This window comes from Rhynchophorus ferrugineus, unplaced genomic scaffold (genome assembly GCF_030347505.1).
Source record: "Rhynchophorus ferrugineus isolate W39M unplaced genomic scaffold, kcgeb_rfMv2 rfM1, whole genome shotgun sequence".
Classification (NCBI taxonomy): domain Eukaryota; kingdom Metazoa; phylum Arthropoda; class Insecta; order Coleoptera; family Curculionidae; genus Rhynchophorus; species Rhynchophorus ferrugineus.
The window spans coordinates 919,505-933,380 of NW_027472580.1; the positions used below are offsets into that span (position 1 = coordinate 919,505).

A 13,876-nucleotide genomic window follows, 5' to 3' on the forward strand; every position below is an offset into this window, starting at 1 on the left:
CTAACCATACGACTACACCCTATTTTAAAGATCATTTAATATGATTGATCAATTAAAAAATCTTTAAGCAATATTTTCTAATAGAAAATTGATTCTAGCTCACATTAGAATATATGTAGGTTTAATGTTTTAACTGCTAGGCACGTTATTTTCAAAAACATGCCTAATGCTAAAATTTGATTGGTCTGTTTAAAGCAGCTGTTTGACGTCACGTCGTTGTAGTACACAAACAAAAAATTGTAAATAAAATATTAGTCCGATGTTTCCAATCAATTCTTATCATACTTAAGCCAGTTGCTTTAGTCAGTTGACTACCCTTATCGTAGGGCAAAGCTAGTGTAATAATGAATATACGGTTATTATAAATTAAAGCGGAATCATTTACACAGAACAAAACATGTCGGCATTTCTTCTTGAAGTGGCTGTGTTCGGAGCCCTTTTGGGCCTTCCTTTTCTCTATGAAACGCGACCGGCGTTTTGTTATTATCTTAAATTTTTATGTTATTATTTATATATGTCTTTTAATTCCATCATCTTAATACCAGTTTTTATGCTGAGAATGGGGAATGTACTGAATTTAGTGTAAGTACCGATTATTTGTAAAATAATTTAAGTTAGGTTACTTCTAATATAGGACAAAAAGTATATTTTGTGAAAACAAAATTATAATTGTCGTATACTATGTGAAAGACTGTGTAATATTTTTCTGTTTAGTATATTTTTCTAATGTATTTTCTGTTATAAATTCAGAGTAATTTATTTACGAATTTGGGTTATGAATTTTATCGATTTTTTAAAAACTAGACCTATTAATATAAAGGCACCTGTTATATATAGAGACTATTTATAATTTCAATCTTCGTAGGGTACTATGTTTAGACCTTGATTGTTTATTCGTTTTTTTTGGCATCAGGATGGACAATTTAAATTAATAGTGACATATTATGATTCATATTAAAGCGTGCGGATGTTGGATTTTATTAATTTAATTTGTGTGCATTATGCCGTTATTGTTAATTAAGAAATTCAAAAATATATTCTTAGATTTGTGAATGGATTTTTTTTATATGATTTACAATTTAATATTTATTTAAAATATAATATCAATTTCAAAATAAATTCGGTCTAAATATAATATGCTAATTATAGTAGATTTCTAATTTGTATAATAATTACTTTGTCTCTTTTGTTTATTTGTTTGTTTTTAACTGATATTGGAAATTTACCAATAATAAACCTTAATTTTAATTAAATTTTTTAAATGGTTAAATAATTGACCTTATTAGTTATATATTTAATTACATAATATATTTAATTTTAACTAATATTTTTCTTATTAGAGTTTTTAAAAATTTATATTATTGTTTTAATTTTAGTAAGACGAATTAAATAACAGAGGTGTTTGGAAGTATGTAATTTTTTGTGTTTTCAATTAAAGTTGAACTATCTTGATTTTTGAGAATTAATTTTTCGTTGAAGGTTTTGCTGGTTTGAGATAAAATAAAACAAGACTATCAATAGTTTTGCGGTTTTAAACCATAGTAACCCTTGAACGTATCGTCATCATATGTTTTATTTAGATATTAAAAAATGCATAAATATTATAATTGATGCTAATAAAATTAAATAACAAAAAGCATAATATATTAATAATAGTTTTAGTCTAGTTCTTTTAGCTTAAAAACACCGGAATTGTTAATTTAATTGTTTCAATGATATCGACACTTATCTTAAGGATGTATTTATTCAAATTCAATTACATTGACGATTTTATCTAATCCAATAAACAAAGTAGCTGTTTATCTCTAGATTTTTGGTGTAATTTTGTTGTTTTATAATACCCAACATTTAAGTTTTGATAAGATACGAATGCGATATTTTTAATTGAATATTACGTATACGAGAAATTAATCTACTTTTCAATACAAAATGCGTTAATTTAAAGTAAACTGATATAAGACAAAGTTGATAGTAAAAATAAATAGATAAAATATATCCTGTTATGTGTTGTTAGTTATACAACGTAAATCTGCAAAAAATATATACGTAATATTTTCTTTTTCCCAGTTGTTTCCCCTTTGTACTTTTTAGCTTTGGCTGAAAAACCTGAAAGGCCTCTCTGAAGCGTGATTTTCTGATACTCTACAGATGTTCCATTTTTTTTTATATCTTTTCACCATCATGTCGCAATGAAATCTTGCTCTCTACTCACACCTCCCAAATTTTCCGGAAGGTAGTGGAGGTGCGATTGAAGAACATGTGCTTTTGGACTCACTAGGTAACCTAAAGCTTGAAATGCTTTTAGCATTCTCTTGACGGTTTGTTTATAGTTAGGATCTTTGTAATTGCTTAAAACATTCTTCATGACGTCCTCAAAAGCAACCCAACCTTCTTTATGAGGATGTGTCATGGTCGTGGTAAACATTCCTTTAACTTTGTTTCTGAACCAATGTTTCTTGGAGGACGTTCAGCAACCTCAAGCTCCCTTCTGGGCCAAATTTTTATATAGTCACAAAAAACAAGGAGTCTATTATAAATATAAATATAATAGTAAAAAAACTAAAAAATCCCTGATTTTTATAATAAATTTTCGTTTTGTAATGACTGAATGTCTGAATTTTTTTCCATGTTATTTTCGTTTTCAACATGTCAAAATTTATAGAAATCTATTGAAAATAATTCGTGTTTTTTTGTTAAAGACCTGTATGATCAATAGTTTTATTTCAAAAATAGATAAAAATAAAATAAAGCCAGACAAAACTTCCTTAGGGTTTCATATAGGATTGTTAATAACGGCGGGTTGTTGTTGATATGTCCGTTTTTATTTTAAAAAGGCCAAAATTGAGATTCCCACTTTAACAACGAAATTTTCATCTGGTTTGAATGTTTGTGTGTTTTATAAACAAGTTAAGAAAACGCCCTTATTAATTAAGGTTTATTGATGGTGTAAACAACCTATTATACAGTTCAAATTGTAGATTGCATCTTTTCCACATAGATCCATATTATTTGGACGTCTATATTTGGAAAAGGTTGTACAGAGCTTTGTATCTCACTACCTGACAGTTTTATCAAAAGCAGAACGTATTCGAATTTGCAAGTTGCAAATGTAAATCTGCTATTGGGATTGGAACTTGTCGCAATTCAATATGAAAATATATTATTTTAGATAGAATCAAAATTAATTGTAGAATATCCTCCTTACTCGCTCAATATCAATTTTCTTGAATAATATTAATGATGATATGGATGCATAGAATATAACAGGTCAATTGAAAAGTCCGCGGCTTACCATAGCAAAACAGATTTTTTAACACAGGGATACACTGATTATAGCTACTCTCCAACTTTTCGATTCCATTTTTGTAGTACGCTTCAAATTATACCTGTGTCGTCGATCACTTCTTCATTCGACGAAAATTTCTTCCCAGCGAGCATTCTTTTGAGATCTGAGAACAGGAAATAGTCGCTGGGGGCCAGATCTGGAAAATACGGTGGATGACTAAGCAATTCCAAGCCCAATTCATAGATTTTTGCTTTGGTGAAGCAGCACTTTCTTTTTCTTCAAACGCGGCCGTTTTTTCGGCGATTTGGTCCTTCAAACGGTCCAATAACGCTATGTAATGGTCGCTGTTGGTGGTCCTTCCTGTTTCAAGGCAATCAATGAAAGTTATTCCATTCGCATCTCAGTATACAAACGCCATAACCTTGACAGCCGACTGTTCATCATATGCAGTCCACTCGGATGACTATTGATTGAACTTCGGAGTGAAATGATCGAGCCATGTTTCATCCATTGTCACGTATCGGGTTTATTACACTTGATCATCTTCAAACACTGCTCCGAATCATCGTGGTTTTTGGTCAAAAGTGAGCTCGCGCGGCACCCACTTTACACAGAGCTTTCTCATACCCAAATATTCTTGAATGGTATGATGTACACGTTCAGTTGATATCTTTAGAGTGTCTGTTATTTCATTCAATTTCAATTTACGGTTATTCAAAATCATTTTGTGGATTTTTTAAATGTTTTCCTCAGTAAAACTTTTGGGCATCCACTGCGTTCACCGTCTTCGGTGCTCATTTCACCGCGTCTAAACTTAGCATAACAATCCTTGATGGTTGATTTTCCTGGGGCAGTGTCCGGAAACTCGGCATCAAGCCAAGTTTTTGATTCAATTATATTTTTCCCTTCAAAAAGCAATATTTTGTCATCTCGCGAAATTATTTTTTATCATTTTTTTTTCACAATAACAAAAGTTGCTTCACTCAAAATACTATAATTCACGAACTAATGATCCGACAGCTGTCAAATTTATACACGCATCTTTTTTTTTTTGGTTAGGGCCAACTAAAAACATATTTAATTTTAGTAGCGCCATCTATGTGCCAGTCTGGGGATTTTTCAATTGACGTGTTAAAGGCTTTTATTTAGAAGTTTAGTAACAGATCATATTTACGTTTCACCATAGAAAGTGGTGTGACGCCAATTTGTAAAGACAGCATCTTTGCAACTTAAAACCATACTGTTAGGATTTAAATTTGGAGAAGGTTGTAAACTTTGTGTCTCATTACCTGATACTTTTACCAAAAGCTGAACGTATTAAAATTTGCCAAGTAAAACTACTATTGGCATTGAAACTTGCCGTAACTTAATATGCAAATATATTATTTCATATAGAACCAAAATGAATTGTAGAATACTCTTGTTACTCACCAGATTTAGCAGTGTTAGACATATTTTGCTCAACAATTATAATATGAAGCTAGTCTTATCGAATCAATTTTACACAAACAAACTTAAAATCGAAATATTTTCTAATATTTAAAATTATTTTCATTTATATGACAGGTATTTCTATAATATAACTTGGTACAAAGTCGGTCCAGTACACATGCTTGATATCATATCAACAGAATAATAATTACTGTTTTGGTTCGACCCCATGTCGTGTCTTCAGACTTCAAGTAAGGTCAAACCGGCGAATGTAAATATCAAACTATAAATTTAGTTGTGTCGCAAATTGTATGTTTTTTTTTTAAATTAGTTTATCTATTGAAACACGCGCTAAGAAAGAAAATTAAAATCAATGTGAACTTTGCTTAATATAACAGTTGCTTTGTATGTTATATGTGTTTATGCGTTGTATATTATAACATAGTACTGATGCTTCTAACTTGTTTTAACTAATTATTTTGGGTACATGTAGTAAATATGATAAAAAGATAATAAAAAAATTTTAAAAATAATATAAATATGTAACTGTAATTATTAAGGCTAGATAAAAAGAAATTATAATAGGAACTCTCAAGTGGAAAAACAGATCAGTGAAATGGAAAAAGTAAAAATAATTAAAATAGTAACACAAAGACAAGAAGAAAATCTACAATAACTAGAGAAATAGGAAGAAGAAATTGTCTGATTATATTTGAAGTACGGGATTAAGAGATGGAAAACACAAAAACACTAAAAATTTGATGGAAATTAATAAAGGCAAAATCAAGGAAGACCTTATAAAGAACGATGTATAATATATTAAATAAAACAGCCGATACACATCATAATTTATGACGTTGGCACGTCACATCAATTTGGACTTTTGATTTACAACGTTTATAACCTCTAATTATTATCACTGACGTTTTGAAGAATTTTGTAGACATTTGACAACACAGTCAACGAGTACCAACACAAATCGAATGTTGTTGATCAGACAGCATTCATAAGACAACATATATAGTCTATTCAAAGTTTATTTGTGTATGAGTCATCGAAATTTGTGACGTCAAAACGTCGCAATGTTGCCGCATCAAGTCTGAGCTTTAATTCAGTTTGGTATTGACATACAAGAAAATTCTAATCTAAATAAAATAATTGAACAAAAATGTCAATTATAATTTATTTTAAAATTATAGTACATCTAAAAACTGCAAGTAATTATATAGCCACAATAGTGTATAGGTTATGGTTATAACTTCTTATCACTATTGTTTTGAAAAAATTTGCATACATTTGACAACCGGACGATTTTGACAGGCTCATTCGTTTACATCAGGGGTGTGCAACTACAATGGTAAGTAGTGGGGCAAAGTTTCGCTTAGTCCAATCATTGGCGGCGCTGACAACGCGAATTTGATTGGTTAGTTTAAAATAGTTATGTAGAAACCTGTAAGGAAAATACTTTGCTTTGATTGGTCTGCCATTTCCCCTGATTATTTTGTGACGTCACATTTATTGGCCAATAGTATTTAAATAAAAATCAAATTTAAATTTTAAAATTAATTTATTAAAATAAAATCCTATACAAATATACATAAGTGGAAATAATATAAACAAAAAGCAAAAAAAAACAATTATGAACTCTATTCTAGGCAATATTAAAATATCTATAATTCTTCTATAAGGCCTTCCCATATATGTTTAGTGCCATCAATTTTATGGGATCTATTAGAGTTCTAACTTATCTTGATATATTGAAGGTAAACTTTAAATCCTTCCCTGTTGATATTGTATTAACTTCATTAAACCAAAAATACAATCAAACATCAGAATAACTTAAAATTTTGTCTTGAAAATCATTATGGATTGGACAGTTGAAACACTAAAAATTTATGTGTTTTTTAAAAATATTTAGATTTTAGAGTATTTAATCTGTGGAACTACTTAATATAGAATATAGACAAATATTGCATGCCGTCTCTTTTTCAGAAGTTTTGTTAAATAGCCTGAAATAAGACTAAAATACAATATTAGACTCGTTTTCCTCAGAGCAAAGTTCTCTGGACCTGAAAATATAGATTCAACTGGTGATTTAACAACCTCAAGTGGTACTAGATTTCCCGTTAAAAAAGAATATAATTTATCTAACATGTGCATCTTCTTCACAATTTTCTCCGGAAGAATGATGTGAAAAAATTGATGTGATGAGCCTTTTTAAAAATTTCTCGAACATACTAGGGGAAGGATGCTGTTTCTACCTCCATGACCTCTAATAGATCCAACAAAATTCTTTAAGCAATCTTGGTTAAGATTTGTTAAACAAATGTAGTTATTTGTAAATTTAGACAAAATAGATTTCTTTAAGGTAATAAATCCCCTAAAAGTAGCAATTAAATTTATTGATGGCACCATAACAAATATTTTCTTAACAAGGCAATCAAATTTAAATATATCTACTATAAAATGATTGAACACTAATTGTTCTAAATAGTTAAAGTATTGCAAATATTTTAGGGATATTTTACAATTAAAAGTAGTATTTATTACTACTAATTATCCAGTTATATTAATTGTTACCTCCTTGTAAGACTTCTTTATGTAGAGACATCACACTGACAGCATACGAACAACTTGGTAGATTAATTGAATTTTATTACTACTAACATCTTCATAAGGTTTTGAATTTCTCTAAACAAACAATATATAAGCAGATATGTAGTAGATAGATAATTTTATATGTACCTGATAAAACCAATGATGGATATGCATTTACCCTAATACCTGTTCGTGAAGGAAGGATAATTCTAAATTTTTCACTAAAATGTCCATAACAAACACCATGACGTTGATATATTTGCATTGTGGTTTATCCAGGTAACTTACTACTGTTTACTTGATCAACCCATTTTTGGAAAGGAGCGAGATCATTCTTTGGGAAACGATGTCTAATTTCCGTAGTAGAATTTTACCCCGGTACGCTACATCTTTTACTACACTGATGCATTGTTATCAATTTTTATATTATTACTCCATAATATTTAATGTAAAACAGAAAATATGCACAACGTAAAACGAAAATTTCGTGATCTAAGTAAAAACCATAATCTACAAACAACAAACATAAAAATGGACGCCCATAGAAAATGCTGATTTCACACAATTTAAACTAGCCAATCACAATTTGCGATCGCAGCGCTACAGTTGATTGAACTAAACAAAACATTTCCCCAAGGTCGCCTATACCGTGAAATTTCTATTTTTTCTATGTTACTTACTTAAAATTACTAGAATAAATTAAGAAGGAAAATATTGTCTGATTATAAAACGAATAAATTAAACTTCTTGATGACGAATATACAAATAAATTTTGAACGTCATCTACGACATACATTGGCTGTTTTATTGGAAGAACTATAGATATAATAAATAGCCGAAGAAACAAAAACACGATGGGAGAAATAAACAATAATTATAGAAATATTGAAAAACGAGAGGTATTTAAATGGAAATCAAACAGGAATTTAGAAATATCCTAAACCTAAACTAGGGAGATCAAATAATTATTATAACCAGATCCAATAGAAGCAAGAAAATAGGAAAAACTAACAATACTTATGAATAAAAAATCCATTCTAAATAGAGAGGAGTTTATATTGAAAGTATTAGAGACCCTTTTTGTGGTGCAACATTATATTTTTTATTTTGCTATTCGTTAATGCATCGTATGTGTAAAAATGTTGTGGTTTTTAATGTCTTTGGTGGACTAACCAATAACACTTTTGTGCTTGGAATTATAATACCTGATCCACGTTTTATTCTCAGTCGCAACGAACCACAGTAAATCCTTCTTTTCCGCCTGTCCAATATTGAAATTAATTTTCACTATGGCATTATATTATCACGATACTATTTTCTACTTTTTCCGACGACATTTTCTAATTTTTAATTTTTAAACATTGAGTAATGATTATAGATAACAATTCGTCTTATTTCGTCAATCTATTTCCTTAAATTACAATTTAAGAAACTATTATGAGCATTATGGTTTTAGATCTATTAATTATTCAATATTTCACAAAACATTCTCATTATTCATCATCGGAATTGTATATTTTCCGTTTTTTTTTATAGGTTTACTTTAAATAACCAGACATTCGTTTTAACACGACGTGGCTTTGCATGATCTACGCAACATCGAGAGCCATGTGGAATTGAATATTTGAGTTTTTTTGGGGATATTGCTGGAAATTTGTTGCAATTATTTAGAATATATTGACCTTCAATTCGTACTACGTAATACACGCTACGTACGCAATGCCAATTGATTTATGGTTTAAGAAGTATGCGTATAGTTTATTCAAAATGTCTCAGAACTCGATTAATTTATTGCTTTAATATTCCATTAATCGCGAATGATAGTTAAACTATTATAAGTAATGTTGAAATTTGGAGATTATTTTGAATGAAAACATCATTTTTGGATATGCGAGCGTAAACTTCATCTTTTATGTATTAAATTTTATAATTATGTTTATACATTCTTACATGGGATGAATATATGAAGGAATTTACAATTCTAAAGGAATTCTGTCTATTCTTCTATATACTTTGATTTATTATTGAGGTCTTTTTTATCTCTTGACTTTTCATAGCGTTTTTCTTTTTACACCCTTGACTCTTCTGAGGTATTTCTGCTTTTCTGCTGTTGGTATCTTAATTTCATCTCTCTCCACGACTTTTTAATTTTTGTTGATGTTTCCTTTTTGTTAATGAATTTGCTCCCTATAGCTATATTTAATGGCATTTGTTTGTTCCATGTTTGTTATACTTAAATAATAAACAGTTCAATTGAAAAGTCACCTACCTGACACATAGATGATGCGCGTATAACTTGGCAGCGGTCGGATCATTAGTCGGTGAATTATAGCAATTTGAGTGAAGCAACTTTTGTTATTGTGAAAAAATGGATAAAAAGTAATTTTCGAATAAAATATTTCTTTTTGAAGGGAAAAAATACAGTTAAAGCAAAAACTTGGCTTGATGTCGAATTTCCGGACACTGCCCCAGGAAAATCAACCATCAAGCATTGGTATGCTAAGTTTAGACGTGGTGAAATGAGCACCAAAGAGAGTGAATGCAATGGACGCCGAAAAGAGGTTGTTACCGACGAAAACATTAAAAAATTCACCAAAGGATATTTAATGACCGTAAATTGAAATTGAATGAAATAGCAGGCACTCTAAAAATATCAACTGAACGTGTACATCATATCATTCACGAATATTTGGGTATGAGAAAGCTCTGTACAAAGTGGGTGCCGCGCGAGCTCTCTTTTAACTACAAACAACGACGAGTTGAGTATTCGGAGCAGTGTTTGAAGATGATCAAGCGTAATAAACCCGAGTTTTTGCTTCGATATGTGACAATGAATGAAACATGGCTCCATCATTACACTCCGAAGTCCAATCGACAGTCATCCAAGTGGACTGCACACGATGAACCCGCTCTAAAGCGTGGGAAAACGCAACAGTCGGCTGGCAAGGTTATGGCGTCTGAATTTTGGGATGCGCATGGAATAATTTTCATTGACTACCTTGAAAAAGTAAGAACCATCAACAGTGACTATTACATAGCGTTATTGGATCGTTTGAAGGACGAAATCTCCGAAAAACGGCCGCGTTTGGAGAAAAAGAAAGTACTTCACCAAGACAATGCACCGTGTCACAAGTCAGTAAAAAGAAGGCAAAAATCCATGAATTGGGCTTCGAATTGCTTAGCGACTATTTCCTGTACTCAGATCTCAAAAAAATGCTCGCTGGGAAGAAATTTTCGTCGAATGAAGAGGTGATCGCCGAAACTGAGGCCTATTTTAAGCAAAGGATAAATTGTACTACAAAAATGGTATCGAAAGGTTGGAGGGTCGCTAGAATCAGTGTATTACCCTTGAAGGCAATTATGTTTAATAAAAAGAAAAACTAATTTTGCCAAAAAATGTGTATTACTATGGTAGGTCGGGGACTTTTCAATTGACCTGTAATTATCAACTGGGTATATTGCCATCTAAATATCAACAACTGCATATGTTGGTTTGGCAGGATATCGAATATTCTTCACTAAATCTCACCACAGTTTTGTTGGTTTCTATTTTCCGGTTTGCTTTCTATGATCTTGATCTCTGGCTTTACCAACAAACTCTATGACTATTAACAATAATGTCTAACTCATGCTCGAATATATGCATGTTTAAAAAGTTTTTTGTTAGGCAAGTTATTTTCAAAAACATGCTTAATGCTAAATTCTAATTGGTCTGTTTAAAGTAGCTTTTCAACGTCACGCTCTTGTACTACACAAATAAAAAATTCTATATAAAATAATTCGATGTTTCCAATCAAATATTATTATATTTAAACCAGTTGCTGTAGTTACTTGATTACCCTTAACGTAGAGCAAAGCTAGGATAATACTGAATATACAGTTGTTATATCTTTAAACGGAATCATTAACACTGAACAAAACATGTTGGCATTTCTTCTTGTAGCTGTGTTCGGAGCTCTTTTAGTCTATCTTTTTCTCTTTGAAAGACGTCAAGCCTTTTGTTATTATCTTAAATTTTTATTTGGTTACATATTTATATCATTTAATTGCATCATCTTTATGCCAATTTTAATGATGAGAATGAGGAATATACTGAATTTACCGTAAGTACTTATTATTTGTAGAGTAATATAAGTTATTTTTTCTGATATAGTTTAAAATACATATAACGAAAACAAAATTATACTTGTCTTATACTACATGAAAGACCATGGACAAATACTAAGTAGACATTGGACCATACCAAAATAATCTGTTTATGAATTTGAGTTATATATTCTATTGATTTTTTATCTAACTAAACCTAGTAGCAAACACATGTATTTTTTTAATAACATCTTTATTAGATACGCTTAGTACAATCTTAATTTATAATTAATTTATTATTACTTTTCCTATGTACTTGGATTAATTCACAAGCAAGACGAGTGCAAGAAAATACATCGATATATATTCCTCAATTATTAAATTATAATAACTTATAGCTATAGTTTACACTAAAGGTATACACTATATATAAGTTCGTATGGTTTAGTTCGCTTCAATCTCCTGACATCCTGTGCGCTGTCTAGCAGTTGTATTGCTTCCACGTTGGTATGATTTAGGAATCTTCTTTCGTGTTTCAAGGCGAAATCTTGGATAACTTCGCAAATCCATTCGATTTCCAGGTCATCGCGTAGTTCTTCGTTGGTTACGTAGCCAAAGGCATTGGTAATCAATCGAAGAACTTTGTTTTGACAGCGTTGTATGACTAGTTGATTTGAATTTTTAGTGCAACCCCATAGGTATACATGGATTATTTATAATTAAAATCTTCGTGGAGTTCTAGGTTTAAACCTTGATTGTTTATTAATTATTTGGTATCAGGATGGGCTGTTTAAATTAATATTAATATATATTGATTAATATCAAAGGATCCATATATTGGATTTTGTTAATTTAATGTATGTAGGTTGTATTATTATTTTTACTTAAGAAATGTATAAATACTTTGCTAATTTGTTATTGGACTTTTTTTATGTGAATTAAAATATATCCATATTGTGTAAAATATAAAATGGTCAATTTGAAAATTAATTTCAACTAAATATAACATCATAATAATTATTCGAGATTTCAAATTAAATAGTAATAATGCTCAGTTTGAACTTAATTTTGATAATATTTGACTACTATAATAATTTAATACATATTAAAATACCATTATTAATTTTGTTGATTGAATTCTAATTATAATAACAGATCAATTTTTGAAAAATTATTATTATTATATTATTTTTTTCTAAAGACCTAGATAAATATACTCCAAAATATTGTCTTACATTAACCATATTAATATTAAGCCAGGCTCCCTTTAATATTAATATTGATTATTAAAGAAGGTTAGTATAATCAATATATTTGTGAGGCTTAAATAATATAGAATAATCTTGGGTCTATAATTTAATATAGTTGAAAGATGTAGATGTAGGTCAATTTTCGAAGGGAAATATAAATTAGATAATTAGTAGTGATGTGTATTTCATAAATATTGAGTTAGCAAGAAAACTATTTTGGTTTCGTAATACGGTATGAAACGTTTTTGTTTGTGAATAATAAATTCGAATCAGTTAGATCATAATTTTCTATCACCTTGTATCGCAGAATAACAGTTGAAAAAAAAATCCCAATCCTACCATAGTAAAACACATTTTTTGGCAAAATTAGCTTTTCTTTATTCAACATAATTCCCTTCAAGGGCGATACACTGATTATATCGACCATCAAACTTTTCGATACCATATTTGTAGTACGATTTGTCCTTTGCTTCAAAATAGGCCTCAGTTTCGGCGATCACGTCTTCATTAGATGAAAATTTCTTCCCAGCGAGCATTCTTTTGAGATCTAAGAACAGGAAATAGTCGCTTGGGGCCAGATCTAGAGAATACGGTGGATGAGGAAGCAATTTGAAACACAATTCATAGATTTTTGCCATCGTTTTCACTGACTCAAGGATGTACTATTATATTAGAAATTAAAATTACAATTAGGAACTGCATCTTGGGTAAACAATGATCTTTCACATTGGGTTCGTAATCAACTAGTCGATCTGAAATGTAAAGAATAAACCATTATTGGAAGCTTGATGTAGATAATGTAACTGCTTCTGTGCTGGAGCAAAATCCTTTGGAAAATAATTAATTTAATTTCAATCTTCGAATCCTAGAATTTTTTTTGCTTTTTTACACTTTGTGATTCCACAATCTGCCCTATAGGTAATAAGTATTTCTTATGTCTATATTATATTTGCATGGCATGCGGAAAATCACTTCATTAAGCTATCTTCTGCATTTTATTAAAGCTTATTCTAAAGTTTATATATGTCCACTAATCAGATCAGGTGGTATTAAACGTTTAAGTCTACGTACTTCACTATCACGTCGCATATTCAGCTGATTAGCGAGTACATTGGGATGCACTGACACTCTTTCGAAGTACTTCACACAAACACGTTGAATTACACTCTTTATAGGTTCTAAAGGAATATCGTGTTGTATCACCTTGTTTGAAATATAGTACGGA

The 13,876-nt window shown here is 30.1% G+C and overlaps 1 protein-coding gene across 1 annotated transcript in view; it reads left to right on the forward strand.

Moving 5' to 3' along the window:
* Nucleotides 1-254: 254 nt before the first annotated feature.
* Agpat1 (1-Acylglycerol-3-phosphate O-acyltransferase 1) overlaps nt 255-13,876 on the forward strand; it is a 37,658-nt gene continuing 24,036 nt past the window's right edge. Inside the window, exon 1 of the mRNA XM_076413773.1 lies at nt 255-582. Coding sequence (XP_076269888.1) covers nt 398-582 — 185 coding nt within the window. The 5' untranslated portion in view covers nt 255-397. The remainder of the gene's footprint in view (nt 583-13,876) is intronic.